General features: G+C 40.5%; 2 protein-coding genes across 4 annotated transcripts in view; both read right to left on the minus strand.

The window, feature by feature from the left end:
- Positions 1 to 4,302: 4,302 nt before the first annotated feature.
- LOC137872741 (trypsin-like) lies at positions 4,303 to 7,862 on the minus strand. Its single transcript, XM_068711142.1, has 5 exons — positions 7,777 to 7,862; positions 7,412 to 7,565; positions 6,088 to 6,341; positions 5,180 to 5,316; positions 4,303 to 4,637 (listed from the first exon to the last, which is right to left on the minus strand). Exons 1-5 carry the CDS (start codon positions 7,814 to 7,816, stop codon positions 4,488 to 4,490), a joined length of 735 nt encoding a protein of 244 aa, XP_068567243.1. The 5' UTR covers positions 7,817 to 7,862; the 3' UTR covers positions 4,303 to 4,487.
- A 908-nt stretch (positions 7,863 to 8,770) lies between these two features.
- The window catches only part of kmt2ba (lysine (K)-specific methyltransferase 2Ba), a 28,433-nt gene continuing 16,211 nt past the window's right edge, over positions 8,771 to 20,992 (minus strand). For all 3 annotated transcript variants that reach the window (XM_068711140.1, XM_068711141.1, XM_068711139.1), the window contains exons 14-36: positions 20,838 to 20,955; positions 20,451 to 20,564; positions 19,970 to 20,160; positions 19,643 to 19,744; positions 19,302 to 19,412; positions 19,018 to 19,094; positions 18,617 to 18,798; positions 17,870 to 17,955; positions 17,521 to 17,655; positions 17,202 to 17,360; positions 16,908 to 17,025; positions 16,726 to 16,804; positions 16,489 to 16,649; positions 16,097 to 16,258; positions 13,623 to 15,969; positions 13,144 to 13,272; positions 12,612 to 12,724; positions 12,274 to 12,399; positions 11,843 to 12,095; positions 11,585 to 11,695; positions 11,352 to 11,435; positions 11,111 to 11,240; positions 8,771 to 10,640 (exon numbers count right to left, since the gene is read on the minus strand). In XM_068711140.1, the coding sequence (XP_068567241.1) occupies positions 10,365 to 10,640; positions 11,111 to 11,240; positions 11,352 to 11,435; positions 11,585 to 11,695; positions 11,843 to 12,095; positions 12,274 to 12,399; positions 12,612 to 12,724; positions 13,144 to 13,272; positions 13,623 to 15,969; positions 16,097 to 16,258; positions 16,489 to 16,649; positions 16,726 to 16,804; positions 16,908 to 17,025; positions 17,202 to 17,360; positions 17,521 to 17,655; positions 17,870 to 17,955; positions 18,617 to 18,798; positions 19,018 to 19,094; positions 19,302 to 19,412; positions 19,643 to 19,744; positions 19,970 to 20,160; positions 20,451 to 20,564; positions 20,838 to 20,955 (5,364 nt within the window). In that variant the 3' untranslated portion in view covers positions 8,771 to 10,364. The remainder of the gene's footprint in view (positions 10,641 to 11,110; positions 11,241 to 11,351; positions 11,436 to 11,584; positions 11,696 to 11,842; positions 12,096 to 12,273; positions 12,400 to 12,611; positions 12,725 to 13,143; positions 13,273 to 13,622; positions 15,970 to 16,096; positions 16,259 to 16,488; positions 16,650 to 16,725; positions 16,805 to 16,907; positions 17,026 to 17,201; positions 17,361 to 17,520; positions 17,656 to 17,869; positions 17,956 to 18,616; positions 18,799 to 19,017; positions 19,095 to 19,301; positions 19,413 to 19,642; positions 19,745 to 19,969; positions 20,161 to 20,450; positions 20,565 to 20,837; positions 20,956 to 20,992) is intronic.

Consider the following 20,992-nt stretch of genomic DNA (forward strand, 5'->3'; position numbering starts at 1 on the left):
GACCACAGGACCAGATGAGAAGGATGGAGGACCACAGGAGCAGATGAGAAGGATGGAGGACCACAGGACCAGATGAGAAGGACGGAGGACTACAGGACCAGATGGAGAGCGGCGCTCTCCTTTCTTTTAGTGGGCTAAGTAAGTAATCCCTCAGACTACAGATATATCAGTAATAAGATTCCATCATCGGAGGCCAGATTCAACACAACAATGTAAAGGTCGTATAGTTGAGTTAAAAGTATTCATCTCTTGTGTCTGTGTCTCACAGGGCAGGACTCCTCTGTGCTTTTGTCTCACTCCTGGGACAGCTGAGAGTAGACGTCAACCAACCCATCATCCCAGGAAGATCCAGACCCACCACAGACCACTGAACCACTCTCAGCACCCCAGTGAGTCAGAGACCCAGTGAGTACAGTTACATCCTCCCTGCCCCTCCACCCCGTCACCACCCGATCCACCCACCAGCCGAGAGGACGAGGAGCGTCCCGTCCCCACCGGCACAGAGGACGCAGTTTGTCTCCGTCTGCTTCTTCTGTGCTGGTGGGTTTGGGAAGTTCCTCACACACACAGGAAGCTGTCAGCAGCTCTTTGCATCTGCTCACAAGTCAAGAAGGAGAGAGAACGAAAAATAATAATTCTAAAAGCTTTAAGGTTTTTAATTTGTCACATAGAACACAGTATGTCCATGTAAACTGTATGTACTGTATGTATACTGTTTATTTTCAGAGTAGCACAATGAAAATAAATGTATGATGAATTTTCTAAATATGTCTTTATATTAGAAACAATATAATATTTCTGATATAATAAAAAATCTGGCAATGTATGACAATTAATATACAATAAATATTGTGCAAATTATAATCTAATATCTTTTTGATTTTCATTTGACTCAAAGGCATTACTTTTAGTTTTGATACACATAATATCACATGTTGATATAAATAAAATGTGGAAAGCTTTAGATTACGGCCCGCAACATGCAGCATAATTCTTCCCAATTTAATTCAAATTAAATCATAAATAATTGTAATCTTTACTGATTGTTTACTATTACAGAATGTAATGATACATACATGTAGGTGCAAGGGAACAATATGTGATGTTAATGAATAAGGGGGAAACAATGTGGGAACTTAATGAATTCATATAATTATTATAATTTTTTATAAAACTGCTGTAGTTTATTTCAAAATGATCATATATAACTTACCAACACTGGAGAGGCACAGATGGTAACAAAATAAGGAACTACATAGAAAATAACTTCAACAATCCAGTCCTTTAATCAAGAGACTCCTCGGCTCTGATTGGTTGTTTTTCTTCAAGCACGGTGGAATCTTCAAATGCCATGAGGAGCACTAAAAAGAGACAAAGGAACCTGATTTTTTTCATAGGTTATCTGTCACATGTACTACTGTCAGGAAATAGTGATAGTATCAGCAAAAAAATATAAGTTATTTGAATTAAAGTTACCAACTGTAGCTTTAAGTGATATATATTCTTCAGAGAATGACGAGATGCTTGTAAAAGTAGCTAGCAAATTATTTATGCACAGGTTTGGACAGGCTTTACACTGTCACAGGTATTTTGATGTAGCTTATACCTTGTATGCCTGCTTACAGAGGTAAGATGTCATCATGTGACTTACTGACTACGGTCACAAGAAGTGCTTGCAAAGGTTGTTTGATTATGGTACAATAATAATAATAATACATTTTATTTGTATAGCACTTTAAAAGGTACTCAAAGGCACTTTACATGGTAAAAACAGAAACAATAAAAGCATTTACAATATAAACAAAAGAGATGAAATAACAGTAAGGAGCAACACAAAAACATACATAACTAGCTTCACAGGTTAAAAGCAGATTTGAATAGGCACATTTTAAGTGCCTATTCTACATGTCTTAAAAAAGGCGGTTGCTAACAAGTGGCTAAATGAGAATACAAAACGTCATGATGCAGAGTAGTTTGTCTTTAGCTTAGTGCTGGTGAAGTAAAGTCATGTGACCATGGTTACCATGGTGTACAAAACTTGTAAGTATCATAAACGTTTGTTTGCCACAGAGTTTATTTTCTGAAATTATCCAAAAGCCAATAGAAAAATCCCATTGGCTTTTTGTCGAGGGCGATGTAGCTTCCAGATTGGCCAACAAAACTACTTCATCTCTGTGGCACTCTATTAGAAGTAGACACAGTCACTGTGACGTCAACCATAGGTAGTAAACTACTACTTTGAAGCTTTTGAAGATTAACATTTTGGTAGTAGCCATCTTTTTTCTTTGGAACCAGAAGTGACCATATTTGGGCGAGAGGGCAGAAGTGAGGAAGAGCAAGTCCTGCCAGGGCCAGGTACTGTGTGCAGCCCTGCTGGCCATCACAAAGAATGCAGGTTTAGGACACTTGCGCATTGGCTTCACTATTCAGATCCAGAGGTTGCCCCTTGTTGAGAGGACTATTTCATATGTCAGTTGTTACACCAAGTATAAAAGGCAGAACAATGGCTGACCTCACTGAAGCCCCAGTTTGTGCCTCTTGGACATTACCTCCAGGAAAGATAGCCTGCCTTCACAAACTCCAGTGAAGAATTAATCACTTACATAATCTGCCACAGTTGAAACAATTAATAGATAAATTGATTATTAATTTACCAAATATAAATGCTAAAAATCTGTAGTTTCTATATTCTCTAATATTAGGATTAGCTGATATTTTTCATTAGTTACGGCCTTAGCGAAGTCAAATGAAAAGTTTTTCAGCATTTTCTGTGTCATTATTAATAAAGGATATTTCATGCACTATACGAGTGATTGTCAACCCTTTATGTGTCAAATACCTCATTTAGATCTCTTTTCAAAGAAACCCCATCTGATGATTTTTGTTTTTAAGCATGATTTTACAATAAATTAAATAGCTCTATATTATGAGATGCATAGTGATGTTATCAAAGTGGTGAAATACTTAATAAGTAAATACTTATAAAATGATTTAGCTTATTAATCATCTTAAGTACTGCTGGTCTCTAGATCCCATTTAAGGAATCCATGTGGTATATGATTACACAGAAAACACTTGTGTAATATTTATCATGAGTAGATTTTCTACAACTGGGACAATATACATGTAAGTATATGAGCACAACTCTCTGCTGTTACGTATATTATCTACTTAGACATATTGGCCCTTCAAAGGCATAAGAGTTTACAGAGAAAAATGTCACATTTTTAATAAGTTGGCATGTTTGATTTCATGTCTTTTGGTCAAGAGCTTTTTCAGATGATAAAACAAGGATATATTGCAACATAATACCGTATACTGTTTGTATGTCTGACCAGCATCCACAGCTCCTCACCTGTACCTGCAAGGAGTCGGCGTGGGCTCCATGATCAAGATCTACGGAGGGCGTCAGAGAGAGAGCGAGAGAGAGACAGAGAGAGAGAGAGAGAGACAGAGATAGAGAGAGAGAGGGAGAGAGAGAGACAGAGCTATATATATATATATATATATATATATATAGAGAGAGAGAGAGAGAGAGAGAGAGAGAGAGAGAGAAAGAGAGAGACAGAGAGAGAGGGAGAGAGATACTGACTTAAATATTATTATTGTTAAGAAGGTTTTATTTTCCATCTTTTTCATATTTTATCAACTGTTTTATTTTCCATCTTATTTTCCATTAATTCTGGCATATTATCCCTGTTTTTATGTCTAGTCTGTTGCTTTTCTTTTATTGTAAAGCACTTTGTGTTGTATTTTTTTATGAAAGGTGAAATATTTATTTATTATTATGACATCCCTAAATATTTTTTATTAGCACATGCTTCCCTGTATGATAGGGCTGCATGGCTACCCCCATCTGTTCTCTCTGTCTTTTCCTTTGTATGTTTTAGGTTGCCTCAGCAAACAAGAAACAGAGAAGTTTACAAAGCGCCATCTGAGGAATGCATGCAAACAAGTGAAATGCAGTTATGCCCTTATTGCTTATTTACTCAAGTTTGCTTGTCTCCCATATCACTCAAGTGCCCACGGTAACCATGTACGAAAGGTATTTCATAGAGATGCATGTATCTATAGTACAATAAGTATAAATTACATATTAAACCTGAATATTTTGCAAACGTTTTAGGTTTACCTTTTGTTCATTTATTCATTGTCAATTTCAAGACAGCAGTCACCTTGTGTCAGCGCAGAATGGATACAGAACCAGTGAAAAATACAAAAAGCAAGAGAATGTTAATGAGAATGTAGTTTTTGACAGCAACTGTGAAACTCAATGCAGAAAAACAAAACAAATTCAGTGGATGCTGATGTATATGTTTATTCATTTGTCCAATTCTTCAGAATATTATGCCTAAGCATGTTATTCCTGAGATGTATATATGTGAAATAGCAATACAAAGGGTGTTTCAAATAAACTGACGATGAACACTGATTATGGTGTTGTAATGTCAGCTTGCACACATTGATGTATGGGTGAGGGAGTGTGTTTAGTTGTTGCGCATGGTGGTGCTGATCCAGCTGTTGTAGCGGCACACGCGGGCGTAGACACTGGGGTGTCCCTGCATGGCGCAGTCGTAACCCCAGGACACAACTCCCTGCAGCTGACCATTACACACCAGAGGACCACCAGAGTCTCCCTGCAACACAAGCAGAAGAAGAATAACAGGGGTTTAAATGTTACTGGAAGTGGTCATAGTAAATCCATGGTATGTGCTGTTGTCATGGTGAGCAATGTAACTCAAGATCAAAAAGTAACAGTCACAGTTGTTCATCCCTGTTTCACCTTTGGGTAGAGGGTATATATATGGATATGATATATACATATATATATATATATATATATATATATATATACATATATATATATATATATATATATATATATATATATATACATATATATATATATATATATATACATATATATATATATATATATATATATATATGTATATATATATATATATATGTATATGATATATACATATATATCCTTAATTAAAGGATTTTAGACTGGATATATGCAGCATTTGCATTGAAAGAGCAATTCAACTCAATTCTTACACTCTAGTGTCCTCACGACATCGAGTCACAGACTGGTACTTGTCCTGCTGCAATAGATGCCCACTTGTGCACCACCTGACTCTCTGTGAGTTCACTGTGGTTTAGTCCAACTCACTTGGCAGCTGCTGGAACCTCCATGCATGAATCCTGAGCAAAGCATGTTGTCGGTGAAGATATGGGGATAGGCGTTCCTGCAGATCCTGTCATCAATGATGGGCTGCCTCAGACACTGCAGCCTGTCAGGAAAGTTGTCTGTGGAGCGGGAAGGTAAGTCTCAATTACTGTACCTACCATTATGTAAATACTACATGTACTCTGCATTACATGGAGATAATGTGGTATAATATGAGTAATGTAGTAATGAGTTGACGAAATGATTTGTTGATAGAAAAGTATTTGACTGATTCTTTTCTTTATTAGTAAAGTAAAATACCAAACGTTTGGTGGTTGCCATTTCATTAATGTCAAGATTTGCTGCCCTCCTCTAATTCATATCATTGTAAAATTATTACATTTGGGTTTGGAACCACTAGTCGAACAAAAGAAGCACTGTAAATATGTCATATCGTATTTTTCACTATAATTCCACATAAAAAAAACACTCAGTTTCTGCTTTAATTTGTTTGAGTCCTGCATTTTGAGACCTACAGATGCATGTCACTGTGCATTATTGCAAAACAAACAGTATATTAGGCCTTAGTTAACACAGTGTGTGATATGTATGATTTTTTTAAAAACAGTTTTTCTATGTTAAAGGGGTACTCCAGCTATTTAGTACTGCACTTCCATAAAGTTGGGGGACTTGTAAAAAACAAAAACTCCCCTCTGCCTCCTAATACCCACTTCTGTCAGACCCAACACCTCAGTTTGTCATGCAGGCACACTGGCGAAATTATTAAGTCTCAAGACAAACAAAAAAAGCTCTATGCTACTCTGACTTAATACTGTATAAGTCATCCTACATTATCATTTGAGACCATGCATATAACCTTTCTTCTCACCTAGCTTCCAGACTCAACTTACTTCCGTTGGCGGAGGTGTTGCCCCACCCGGACACCAGGCAGCTCTCGTCGGCTTGGGGGCAGCGGGAGGGCAGGGATACGGTCTGGACGTTGCTGTTGAGGGTGGCAGGGCGGCTCAGTTTGATCAGCATGATGTCGTTGTCTAGATTGTTGCTGTTGTACTGTGGGTGCTTGATCATCTTGATGGCATCAATCCACTGCTCCGTGCCCTCATTCACAGCGATGTTGTGTTCGCCAAGGCGGACCTGGATACGACTGGAGGAGGTATGAAAGTTTAGAGAGTTTAAATGTCTGTATAGTTAAAAATGATTTCTGAATACTTAAATAATCATCTTTAAGAGTCATAAAGTTAATGACCTGACTCATTGGTGTCATTAGAAAATATATAGGTTGGTTAAAGATAACATTAGCCACCATATGTTTGTGTGCAGATCTGCTCACATTAGAGTTGGATTCAGTTTAACGTTCCCTTCTTATAACAACCTCAACTGACGGTTCAATAGCAGCTCATTTCTATCTGAGTGGCAATAATGTAATTATGCTCAGAGTTTAGCAGTCACGAGCCTTTTTGTTAAAGGTTCCATATTGTCTTTTTTTTTAATCACAAAGCAGATCTTAATGCCATATAAATACTGGAAAAGTATCAAAACGCTTTCAGAAACTGTGCCTTTTAAAAACCACGCGGCTACCTCTGGTTCTGAAAAGTGAAGCCAATGCTGAAGGGCCTTTAGCTTGCATTCTTTCTACTGGCCATCAGGGGGCCACTCCTCTGGTTGAAAAAAAAAAGAAGTCTGATTGTATGGAAGTCTACGAGAAAATGACCCTACTTCTCACTTGATTCATTACCTCAAGTTAGCAGCAATGACAGCCCGTCCCTTCAGGCTTCCCTCCAAAGCCACTCCCCCAAAATTATCATTATGAATGTAACAAACATGGTTATTGTTAGTACTCCCAGCTGTCAATCAGGCAGCTTATGAAGGACTCCGGTGACGAGCAATGAGTGGATGGGCAGAATGTTCTCAGGCAGTTATTTTTATTGATACTGGACCAACTCTTTTCACATTGCTGTTTATGGTACCTCATCTTTTTCACTGTTTCCAATTTGCTTACAATAAAAACTTAAAAGACTGACTAGAGTTTTTAACCTTTACTTGAAGTGTATTCAGCTTGGTGCATGGCTGTGTACCTACAGAGTGCAAAAGACCAATAAAACCCCAGTACTGATGCACCATTACTATTGATCCTTGGTTTGATAGTAGGACATTTATGTTGCAGGGTACATAAATTGATTGTAATGCAAAAACGATTTTACTTCCAGTACTTACGACTTGTAGCAGTGAGCAGCTGACACCACCCACTGGCTGGAGATGAGGGATCCACCGCAAAAGTGATACCCGGCGTTCAGAGACACCTGATAGGGAACAGAGTTTCTGGGACACTCATAACCTCCGACAATCTTATCATCCTCAGCTGCAGCAACTGAAACAACATGTGAGGATTATGACATGAAATACAACCTAGAAATACTTAACCATAGCAATGAATAGAGAATAAAATACATAAAAGGTTTTCAGCAGTTAAAATGTGTTTAAAAAAACTACACAGTCCTGTAACATGTGCATAAGAGTACATTTAAAGTTAAAGTTTATCAAAACAAAATAGGACATTAATAATTTGATTAGTCTCTTACACGCTGCTCCAAGCAAAGCCAGAAATACCAGGGCCTTCATGGTGACTTTTCTCTGAATGTAAGAGAAAGTTCAACCTGTAACTCTTTATATAGACCTGTCCAGCCCTTTATGTTCCCACATTTCTCAAGGTCAGGAAGGTAAAAAACTATGTTCTGGGAAAGAGCCATATGGCTGAAGGCTACAAGTGATGGCAAGACCAAGTGATAAATCTCCCTGGCCACTTAATGGCAGTTCTGGGCAAATTACTCAAGAAATGTAATAAGTTACCTTATACTTATTACTCCTTTAAACAGTAATAATTTGACTTATTACTTGGTCAAAAGGTATCAAATTAATTATACTGTATGAAAAGCTTCTCCTTCAGCTCATGAAATCCTTGCAGCATCTGAAGGTAGCAGGACATGTTAATAAATCTGCAGCCGCCCTGGAGCCGTTACACGTGACCGTCCACTGCATTTACCTTCATTAAATTACCTGAAAATGACACCAGGCTGCTACAGTACAACCATACAGACCTCTACACACATCAGATGGTTATAACTTGATATTCTGCTTGTTTACGAAGGAGAGGTCAGGTTACCAGGGCGCATCACAGCCTCTTTTCTAACGACGAGACCAGTGATGTGACTGGCACAGAGAGAATTCAGTTCAGTTTGCAGGTGTCGCTGGTCTCAAATCAGCAGTGGGCTGCAGGAACATTCAATATGTTTATCAGTAATTCATAGAAAACCTGATAAGACTTTTCTAAAACTGTAGCAGTAAACAATTGAGAAAAGGGCAACGCAATAGAAAGAGCACTATGTATATTCACGTTTCCCAAACAGGCATCACAAGATTATTGTTGCAGGGAAGAGGACGGACAATATCACACATTTCTAAAAAAATTAAAATGTATGGTATGGACATTTGTATGTTAACAATCACAAGTGATATTTTAATTCAATTAATTTCATATTTACTCATTAGTAAAAACATTGGCAAATGGATGGCACATTTTGAACATTTAAAATTTTTATTGAACATAAATTAAAAAAAATGTAGGTAAAAAAATATTTAACAGGTTTAGAAATTTTTTATACAACTATGTACAGGCAAGGATCCATAGTGAGCCAATACAGTAACAAAGCTTTGCGTGTCAATTATTAATCCTGAAAAAACAAAAAAAAAAAAAAACACTTCAACAGCATTTAGCCTTCAACCCTCCAGTGTCCTATCTACATCCATCAGCTGGGTGTGGCTGCACACAGGGAAAATGAACACAAACACCTATTGTTTCAGAATAATTGCAGGTATAATAGCAAGTCATTGTTTAATGTATTGATGTTTCTTTTGCTCTCATACTAAGAAGAAGAAATGATTAGAAAGATTTAACAAGGGGGAAATGAGGAAGTTGTTTTTCACTAATGTGTTGTGTAATAAAATGATTCTTGCTTCATAACAAATTCCTTTGAGGTAGTACACCTGTGAGACACAAACAGGAGGAAGAGGGTGCAAAACAGCCTCAACAAAAAGAGAAAAAAAATTATCTTAGATTAACTCAGCAATAGCTTCCGTTCCATTACTTACAAATAGAAAGTTAAAAGCTCAAACACATTTATTTCCATCAGCTTGTTGGATATACATTTATTATTCAAATATACAAAAAGATTTATAAGGTACTGTGCAGAGCAAGATCACTATATTCAGTTTGAACCCTGCACCAAGGAAACTCTCCCTCATAGACCTTAAAAATTCACAAACAGTACAAAGTAACAAATAGAGAACAGACCGTAATGGCAGGATAAAAGCATTTAGATCACAGGATCTCTGCCGTCACAAATAAAAACAGGAAATTTCAACTGAATTAATGGGAGAGGGAGGGGGGGGAGGGGGGTTTGTCACCTGCACCTAAAATATTGGAGTCCCCTCACAAAACTTGTGGTATCCAGACTGAGGTTAAAATGTAGCTACACTACAATGTACACAAGGTGCCTTGAGTCAAATATGTTTACTGCTAGAGACGGTTGTATCAAAGTAAGGTGCTGAATAAATTCTCCCCATCCTTCTCTGTGACCTTGTATTTACAGCATAACAATAGATCCCCCTTAACGCAGTCATAGCTGCAATCAAGTTGTTTTAGTTTGCACCGTCTGTAGCTGGTAATAATTGCCTCCTGGCTGTTGTTTGGCCCCAGTTCCAGCAGAGGTTACCAACAAATTCAACAATGTTAAACTGAAAGAATGTGTTGTATGAGATGGTAAAACAGTACAGTCCAAAAAGAGTGTGCAGTTTTCCTTAATTGCACTTCCTACTTCAACAGACCAACAATCCTGCAGTCTGAAATCACATAAATAGTATTCATCCGAAACTTCGACATATGGCTCTAATCTGGTTTGTGTGGCTGTTCACAGCAGGTCAGAGGACAGAAATGAGCAAACGCATGCTGTCCTCCATCGGTCTTTAATTAAGCTTCCAACATGGTGAAGATTTTCAGTAGATGCAGGCCACGTCACAAAAGTCGCCATAATCAGTTCATCAAAGTCCGCCTCCTAATTTCAAGTGCATTAACCAAGATGGCTATCGTTACGTGGCGTGTGTGTGTTTTGTACTAGTTTAAGAAGCGACGGCAGCGTCTCGTCGCGCAGTTGCAGTGCAGCTTGCTGTTCTCGTCCTCGATGGGGAACTTGTAGTCGTAGGTCAGTTCTTCGCCCCGGTAGATCTTTCTCAGGGCGAAGATGACGATGTGCTTGCGGCCGTCCACATTGATGACGCGGGAGTAGCAGTTCGGCTCACACGAGTGGTTGATGAAACGAGCTGCATTGCCTTGCATCGTCGCGTCCACCACGTCGAAGTCGTCGATGCGGAACATGTAACAGCCAATGCCCTGATGGAGAGTGATTTAACAACCCAGTTAGTCGGTATTTTTTCACATTACATGTACATTCAACATCTTGAAGTTATAATCCTTAAGACTTTTATGAAATTAAATCCAGTTTTTGATAACTTGTGCTCGGCATTTTTTCGAAAATAGCCATTTTAAAGTATTTCCATTCTGTAGTTACCCCTCTTAATATTACTACCCTCATAATATTATTCATTGTTTGTGGTGGTGTCTGCAATTCTGCACTAGATTCAAATTACCAACCTACACACCATTTCATTACTACTGTGGCTTTTCATTAAAATCAGGGTGCAACTAATCACAATTAATTAAATAGTAGACAACTAATCGATTAATTGTTGCAGCTCTACATTAAACAGGAATGAACACGCATGATAATGGAAGCCGAAACTATGACTGTCATTATGATGATGACTTCTAAGTACAACCACTTCTTTAGTTTGTTTACTTACCTTGCCGTCATAATATTTCTCCCGCTTATCAGTCAGAACAGAGCGAATCACGGTGCCGGCGTACTCGATCACCATCTCGCCAGCCTCAATGTTTCGTTTGCAGAAAAGGCCGCGACCATGAATTTCAGATCTAAGAGAGGATTACAATTAAATACATACAGTTAAATACATTTCAGCACACAAATAATTTGGGACATTAATAAAATCTCATGCTTTTCTTTTCGTTTTTTGTTGCAATGACCTGTAAACTCCTACTGCTTCTTTGGAGATTTTTTCCAGGTGTCTGAATCTCATTGCCATGGGAAGCTCACTGCTGGTGGCTCGCCTGTCAGAGTGAGACACAGAAAGGGTGGCATCAATATGGAAATGCTCCTGCTAAATGACCATCTTTAGGGTTCCTGTTTGTTGTGGAGTGCAGTGGGTTTAAACTTCAAGGTTAGGGTCAAGAAAGTGCCCCAAAGACAATCCCCAAACCTGGAAGATTTCAGTGGGAATTCATCCTCCTCCTCATCAAAGGGGCCCACTATGACAGGGAGCTCTCTGTGCTGTGATGCCAGGAAGTTGAACATATCAAAAGTCGCTTTCCTGATTATAGAAAGAAAAGAAAATCAATTTGAGGTGTATTTTAAATCACAGACAAGAAACAGAAACACATAAACCAAGCCACAACATTTAACTCTTATAACATCATAATAATAAAACCAGTTATGACAAAAAAGTAATTGTCTGTACCGTGTGTAGACTTCAGTCCGAGCGCAGCCACTTGGATTGAGGGGAAGCTCTTCCTCAATGTCATCACAGCGGTGGAAGCGGAAGCGGTGCCGTTTGCAGTTTGCGGCACCCTGCAGTTGCTCCAGCAGGAAGATGACGGCATCGTGGACGACACCGAGGACCCGCGGCCCGCTCATCCCGCCCAGAGGCAGCTGCTTCAGATGGAAGCCCGCACGAGCTTCAAGGACGCCGTCAATCACTGCACGCCAGGCGACTGAGGGAGGAGAGACATAAGGAGGGTGTGAGAGCAAAGCTGCAGACATGCTGACAATTTTCTACTTTTAGCTGCTCTTCTCAAACATCATGTAGCTCAAACACATCATGCCTGGAAGACTATTCATCAGCATTGTTTACATAGTCAGAGCACAGGACAGTAACCAAGCAGCTCTTACCCTCTATGCTGTTAGCTTTAACACTGAAGCCATCATCACTGGTGATTTCAAAACGCAGGTGGGGCTGGTTCATGTATGTCCTCTTTCTGTGTTTGGGTGCAGATGCATCTTCTTCTGAGCTAAAACCTGTAGAATTAAATGAGCCGTAATTGTAAAAAGATAATGTAATAAAAAATGTTACAAACAACATTTACTAAAAAGCTAGTGTTAAGACAATATTTCAAGATTGTTTCAACCTTGAATTACATTAAATTACTTAAATTTTCGGGAAGAGTAGCTGTTAAGCTGGTGATTACTAATGGATATCCAAAAAAATACACATTAAATTAGTTGCAAACCTGAAAAAGGGCCCCATTCGGAGAGGTCTCCATGGCGAGCACTGACCCACATGTGTGTTTTACCCTGACTGTTGATTTTTGCCGGTGAGGGAGGACTCTCAACCAGAGCAGGCCTGAGCAGAAAGAGCAAACAATTAAATATAAAAATAAATGTGAGTACTATACCACATTTAAGGAAGAAATAATTAACACAATTCAATGATGTATGGGCATGCGCAGAGAACATTTTGTTCATCAAGCAATACTACTTATTTTTTTTTAAACATAATGTTGCTTTAAAATGTACTTAAATCGCTGTTAATCCAGAATTTCCACCTTTTAAAATTAAAATTGTTTAAAATGCTACCCGTCAAACATGGAGATGGGTAAACATTCATCTTTAAATTCTTAAAATCATCTGAGGTAGAAGATGCGAGGAAATCTTGGGGAACCTCTGCAGAAACTGGAATTACCCGACGCAAATTATTTGCCTCTTTACTTTATAGAAAAGTAAGAAGGCTCTTAAATGAGGGAACCACTGATTTGAACTAACCTGGGGGGTGTAGTAGGTGGTAGTGGTGGAGCAGTAATTCTCAACTGCTCAGGCTCACGTAACATTTTCTCCTGGTCCATATCGAGGATATCCTTCATTGATGGAGCTTTCATTCTCACACCACTCGGTCTGTTGGAAAAAAACAAGAAACATTTAGAAGACGTAATACACTGATTTCCGAGACTTTCACAAAAACAAGAGTGCTGTTGCTGTTCACTTCATCAGGGTCGTCAAAGCGTACATGCTTACAACAATATATGACAACAGACAGACTTGCTAAGTGAACATACCATGAATCTTAAAGATGACGGCAAAAAAAAGTTCCATTTATCACACAATTATCTGTACTTTTATCAATAATGAAAATAGCCAATTGCTGCAGCCTCAATAATAGCTTATAGGTTGTAGCCTAAACGTGTCTTATTTTCTCTTGTACATTGCAGTAAAAACAACTAGAGAAGAATCAAATCTTTGAATACCTGGCTTCATCAACTTCATCCAGCTCACTTGATGGATCTCTCAAGAAGTCCATCTTGGATTTCTTTCTGGAGAGCCGCTCAGACACCGATGACACTTTCTTCACTCTCACTTGGTGGCGTGATGAAGCAGGTGTTGGTTGTGTGCTGAAATTTGGTTTATTGAGGAAACCACTAGGGGACTCTAAGGGCGCAGTTAGCAACTGATTTGATACCTCTGCAACCTGAAACTGTGACGACCTTCGAAGTTTGGCCTTTGGTCGCATCGGTTTACTGAGGATGATGGGTTTTGTCTTTGGCTCGTCGCGGTGGGTAGCCATGGCTCTGTCAATAATAGCCTGGGCTGTGCTTTCTTCAATGTTGGAGAAAGCTGCTTCAGGAACACTCTGCACACTGACAGGAGTTGTGGGAGCTGGAGTTCCCATGCTTTTTACAGGCACGACTCTAAAAACTACTTTTCTTTCAGATGTCGTCGTGTTGTTACCGGCAGAGGGGACGTTTGTGGCGGAGAGGCTGGAATGAGGCTTTATTAAAACACGAGGGACTGAGCGCTGCAGGGCATTACCACTGTGGAGAATTTTGGCAATCTGGCTTATTTTGTTGTAGGCAGGGGAGTTTGTACTGAGGGACTGATAGGTGTTTGATCTAGGGTCTTTGATAAGAATCTGACCTTGTCGGTTGACTAGAAGGACCTGAGGGGCAGGAGCCGGGGGCGAGCTAGTGGCTGCAGCTTGATTCTGAATCGCAACTTGCTGCTGACTTCCTGTCCTAGAGTTGTCCAAGCGAATGGCGATGGTTCTTCCCTGTGAGGCACCAGGCTGGGTAGGTACGTTTAAACCATTGATCACAATGGGGGAGGTAACTGTTCGTGGAACTGGACAAACTGTGGCAGCAGCAGGGGAAGCCGATGCATTTTTTACAGTCTGTGTAGGTCGAGGGGGCAACATCAATTTGAGCTTGCGCTGCTGTGTAAGACACGGTTTTGGTGACAAACGCTTGAGATTTGATACCGGACGTTTTGTCTTCACAATGATGGCTTTCATCTGAGTTGTGGGAGATTTTTTGGTTTTACGCTCTGGACTCTGAATACGCTCTGGAGAGTAGTCAGGGTCATTCAAATCATCTTTAAATCCTTCAACGGAGTCGGTCGATGAGCGACTGTCCTCTTTAGTGTCAACTTCGATGACATTTGGGCCCACCACAGCGCCATCTTCAGCAGAAACAAAATGGCCTGTAGCAGAATCTAAAAACACCTCATTTTGAGGTGTTGGTGTTTCAGAGCTCATCAGGACCACTTCCTCCTGAAATGACATATCGCTTCCGTAACCTGCTTCAAGAACATCAGATGATGGGTAACTTTCCTGAACCTCTGGCTCAGATGACGTTGACATGGTGTAGATGGGCTCCAACCTCTTTAGAGAGACCGTTAGCTGTTTAGTAGGTGTATTATGGTTGCTGTGAGTCGTATTCTCTCCATGTTCTCCTTTTGTGTCCTGAGCTTCATTGTCCACCACCTCGCTTTCATCACTCTCTGACCCGCCGTCCGCCCCATCCAACTGTGAGATCGACTGTGTTGAAGGGAGCTGTCCTGAGGTTTCTGAGCTGCTAGCTGCGTCGCACACCACTGTGCGTGAAAATTTTAAGTAATGGCTTGAGTCTTCATCTTCGGAATTCTCCCGATTATCTACCTGCATTCCCACATCTGGCACTACGCCCTCAACCTCTCCTCTCCCGCTTTGTGCTCCGCAGTGAAGTGTCACGTTCTCCGTGAGCAGAGCCTCGTCAAACTCAAGCTTAGCATTCAGCATGGAGGCCACTGCTACCTCTGTGTCAGTATCAAACACAGTGTAAGGCAGCTCCTGGGCCATCAGGTGAGCTACCTCCTCTTCCAGGTTATCAGGGGCTAGTGAGATCCCATTGGTTGTGGCCACTGCTGCATCTTCTGCCTCAGATGATGCGAGGAAGTCTTGGGGAACCTCTGCAGAAACTGGAGTGGTGATTTTGAAGTTTTGTCTCCCTCTGGGGGAGTGAGTGATTGCTCCTCTTCGAGGTGACAACCCTGCAGAAATGCTGGAGTTGGATCGAGGCGGGGAGCTCCAGACCGGTGATGCTGAGTTTTGTCGTGACAAAGGAGGCGAGGCTGCACCCAGGTTTGATGACCTCGGAGGGGAGCTGAACAGGGCACATCTGGAGTGGACGGTGCCACCAGAGCGGAGGGTCATCGGTACAGATGGGTCACTGTCTGTTGGCGAGGAACTGCAGCGGCTTCTTGATGAGAGCCTGCGAGGCCGACGGGTGTCCTCCAGGTCCCTCAATGTCAGGATGTGATGTGATTTAGGAAGAGCTGATCCTGAAACATCAAATAACATTGTAAAGAAGAGGAGACAATGCTAATTTATAGGGTCTACTTTAAGAACACAGTAAGATGCGACACATTTAACATTCAAAACGAAGAGGAAACTTCTTAAACTATTTACCTGGAGATGGAAGAGGTCGGGATGAACCTCCTGCTGGTCTCCTGGTCTGTGTGTAACCAGGACTTTTGGAACCAGGTGTGTTGTGCTGTTTAGAGTTGGGTGATGGAGTAGTGGACTTTATAGGGCTGGATGAAGAACTTAAACGATCCGGGGAATCCATATCTGGCAAAGAAGCAAAAAGGTGTCACGTTGAAAAATGAACATTTCATGGAAACCAAAAGAACAGTTGGATCAGTTTTAATGAATGATTTAGCTCAATTATTTTAAGGACTAGGAAGCTTTTTTTTAAAGTTTCTCGTCAGGGCTGTACTTTTACCAAAACATTTTCTCTGAGTGCCGGCAGTAAGCCAGGCTTTTAATTTAAAAAAGAAAATTGGAAAGTTCCTGCTGACCTCTGTTGCGGTTGGGGCTGTGGACTATGGTGTGATTCTCTTCTTTGTCCCATCTCGGATCTTGTTCCTCACCAGGGAGAGGTGTGCTCACTTCTGTCACCTTACAGGTGTACTTGCAACGTCTGCGGGGGTCCACAGTGCTCCAGTACAACCGAGAACATCTGGAAACGGAAGGGAAGATGAATGTGAATACTAAGAGATAAGGCTACCAGTTGTATAATGACAATGAGCACTTACTGATAACCAACAGGATACAGCATCCTCCCATTTGAAGACAGCTCAGACAACACGCCAAGTTTTTGAATCTGCAGAGAGCCTGGAAAAATGAGAAAGAAAAGATAACACGTTACAGCAGATTAAAGGCAGTCTGACTAGTAGTAGTAACATTGCATACCTGTATGGAGCCACGATATTCTTACCTATGGTCATGTTTATGGAATCTGGGTCAAGGCCTGTGAGGAACTTTCTTCTGAGATTGATCCCATCAAAGTCCACATATACCCGTCGAGGCACTTCAAACCCTCTTCCAGACACCATCTAGTGTGATAAGGTAGTATGACAAAACATAAATCAATACAATGTAGAGAAAATCAGCAGGTGTGAGGTGTGCGTGGATAAACGGATGGAGTAATGCTTTCCCCTCTGGTAAAAATGTTAATATGTAACTATAATACAAACAAATGATAGGTTTTGGGGAGATATAGTGTCTATACCTTCGCACTGACAAGATCCCTGTGATTGAAGCAGTACACCTTCCTGTCCAGCTGAAACACACAGCTCTGGGCACGAGCGCACATGAAGTGGAAATTACTCTGGCAGGTGGAAAGACAGCAGCCCACAGTGGCCCCCGACTGCCCACAACGATCACAACGCTGCAGAATGAAGGACACAAATAATGTTACTTTATTTATAGACAATACCGTCCACACAGGTAGTTCACAGAGTTACGGAACCTGTGTCAATCCTTCAACACTTGACAAATAAACATCTAGCTACAAGAAACTTATATTGTATTTCCTGGTAATATCTTACCAGGTGGCGCCCTCTTGAGACAGCGCTGTGCACTTGCAAAAGAGCACTATTCTCTTCATACACCTCTGCAGACCACAGGCAGCAGTTAATGTGGGCCCACTCATTCTGTCCCAAGTACAACAGCCGTCCTGCATCCTATCAGGAGGAAAACACATTCACATCAGCTTGAAACATTGGTTGAATATATTTGGGTTTTGAAGTCAGCCTTGGACTGTAGGTGTTGTGTTTTTTTCTATTCGTTTTTACTTCTTTCTAATGTGTTATAGACCAATTGATCAATCAAGAAAATACTCTGCAGATTCATGGATGTATTAGCTGCAGCCCTTGTAGTAAAAACAGTCAAACTCACCTTTGGAGCATAGTCTCCATTTTGTTGACACAGGGCACACTGCCTCATATCTTCAGTCTTGGTTGTTTTCACATCACTTTTCACACCTGAAAAAAGAAAGAAAGAAAGAAAGAAAGAAAGAAGGAGGAACAAATGCATACGTTTTAATCCTGAGAAAGAAAAAATGCGTTAAATAAGAGATGTACCCATGCGGCATTCGAGAGCTACAATAACAGATACCTGTAATCTGGTTGATTCGATAACTTAGAATATCAGTAATGTTACAAATGCACAAATGTGAAGCGAACAATAATATCTTTAGATTGACATGTTTATTTTTCTAATATAACACCACTGTTAGGAGAACCCTCATCCTCCCTGAAATAAAGAAATAATTGATGTTAAATGTATCATAATCTTGGACTGCATTTATATTGCGCCTTTCAACCTTACTGGAAAAACACTTTACAATTTGCCTCTCATTCACCAATTCACACTCACATATGAATTACCTATGGTGGCAGAGCTCCCATTAAAAAGGTGCTGGCCGGCCCATCAAAGGCCACAAAAACATTGGAAAAAGTTACGAGTATTACTGGCCGAATAAATACTAAATAGCACATAATTTTTGCATTCGCAAATGTGAAACCTGTAAAGATATGATCCTTCCCTACTCAAAATGAACAGCAGTTGGCTGTCCAAAGGTTCTGACAAAGATCACATCCGTCAGCAGAAATGATACAGAATGGGCTACAATAGTTTCCATACCACATGAATGCAGAGGGTGGCCGTGCAATACATCAGACTGCTGTGTAGTGACTGAGGACAGCACCAAGTCAGTTTTCCCCGCCTGTTGGCCCCTCGTGTCTTTGGGCTGGTATGTCCTTTCCAGCCACTGTGCATAGCTGTGCTCCTTAGATGGTGGGAGGACCGCCTCAGGGAGCATGCCACTACAGAGTGAAGGATAAGGACCATGAGACAGCAGACAGGGTCAGAGAGGACATTTGAGACAACTGTGCCATGAGTGACACTTTTACTGCCTTTCATTTCTTATTTGACTCAACACATGCCTAAAGCTTCTATGACAAAGAGCTAAAATATACATGAGGGAATAATTATTGTGTAGATATTGAGGGAATAATGTTAGGTTTACTGCACATGGTAATTACCTTGGGAATTCATGGGAGAATGTGTCCCACTTTTTCAGAAAGCTTGCAGGAAACCAACTGAACACCTGCTCAATCAGCTGCAAGAAAAACAAAATTTAAGTAAGATCAAAGCTAAAATCCTGGTGAATAAGGGTGTCTATTTGTGAACATTTTGGACAAAATTTTACTCAAAAAAGTATTTTTAATATTTGTTTATGACTCAGCTCCACATTCCAGTAGGTCAAATAAGACAAAGATAACCATGAAAACACTTAAACCGAGGACGATTTGGAAGGGAAGCTTACTTTGACATAGCGAGCCCTGGCCTGACTGGTCGGTCTCTGGTCCTCAGGAAGAAGCTCCTCCTCCTTCAACCACTTCCTCATCACAGAGGCGACATCAGCATGGAAAGCTTTCTGAGGAAGCAAGAAGGGAAAAAAAGAAGGTCAGGGATTCAATCACAAACATCTTGCAAGTGTGGGTTTCAGAAAAAGAATTACATAACTGATTTCATTACCATTTGTATTGATTTCTTTCAGCTGAATGTGGCAACATTAGCTGTATTCTATCTATCTGCGTTGGTACATATACAGGAATAAAACAGGAAGAGCTGTTCTTAGTGGATTATCAGGACAAATATACTCACTATTGAGGTGTAACCACCCCCTTTAAACTTCTTCTCCATTGCATGTAGATCACACACTGGTTGCTGTTCCCTGACAAATTGTATGTCGTTTGGTTCCCGACACTGAAACAGAAAAATAACAGTTTAAATAAGATGACTAATCCTGCTATCTGGTAGAGATGACCAAAAACAACAATACAGAAAACTCACAATTTGAAACAAAACACATAAGGATGACTTGAAGGGAAGGTAAACGCTTTTAAACAGTATGCTTCTTTTTTGTTTATTACTCTCAAATATAAGGATCTGTAGATAGTATTTGTCAAAGTCCCATGGGTAAGCTCTTACCACTTTACACGTAAGGAGGTGCTGTGTGGTGTTGTCAGAGAGGAGGTCAGTGAGTAACTCCTTCAACCCGGCTATCAGCCTGCTCTGCAGCTCCTCCTTCAAGCCGCTGTGTTCAGTTTGGTGCTCGCTGCAGGGTGAGCAGGTGAAATACACGTCCTCAGGTTGGCTTGACAGCAACCCAAACAGCTCATCTGTAATGACAGACAGACACATTTTAGAGATCTGAAGTATTATTACAGTCAAGGTGATTAATAGTAATCAAGGTGTAGTATTTAATCATGCGCCCTTGTATTCTTTTACATGTAACAATGGATATTTCATTGGGCAACATTTGATTCATTCTCTTTTTAGAAATCATCTTATTCTTCCATATACAGAAACTTAAGATGGTGTTAGTCCAGGGATTAATTAGTGTTTGGTTGGAAAGAAAACTCTGGATCACGTTGGAATTTCATTTATGACTAAACAGAGTGTTACTCACCTGAAAGTCCTTCACATGTGTAATGAATCCAGTGGCTGCACTTTGAACACTGAATCATCTGTGTGTGTTGGTTGTTGTCGTCGTAGCATTTGTGGCAGACTGTGCAGAAATTACCTGATGTAGATACAGATCTTATATCAGTCACAGTGCCGGACATTTTAACTATGAATACAAATCCAGGTCATCCATCTAAACAACATTGGACTTGTTTGGTTAAAAGGTACTTTGCAGCATTGTTGGTTGTCGTTTGTAAACACACATATTCAAAGTTGGCTCGTTAAAGGGTTGCTTGTGCCTTGATATCAGACGCCGAGGGGCGTGACAAAGCAGCAGTATTTGACCTGGGAATGAGAACGAGCTGAACACCCTGCTTATTGGCTGGGGTACCTTTTTTGTGGAGAGAAGTACAGTCAGGACAAAGATCCTGCTCGTGGTTCCAGGACAAGTCCCAAGTCTTTCCAGGAGTTACGCCGCAGCTTTTACACCGAATGCATGTCATGCACACCTGCACAATCACAAGGATGTCACAAAACATTTTTTTC

This window comes from Cebidichthys violaceus, unplaced genomic scaffold (genome assembly GCF_023349555.1).
Source record: "Cebidichthys violaceus isolate CVI_PGR_0920_01 unplaced genomic scaffold, fCebVio1.0.p SCAF_16, whole genome shotgun sequence".
Taxonomy (NCBI): Eukaryota; Metazoa; Chordata; class Actinopteri; order Perciformes; family Stichaeidae; genus Cebidichthys; species Cebidichthys violaceus.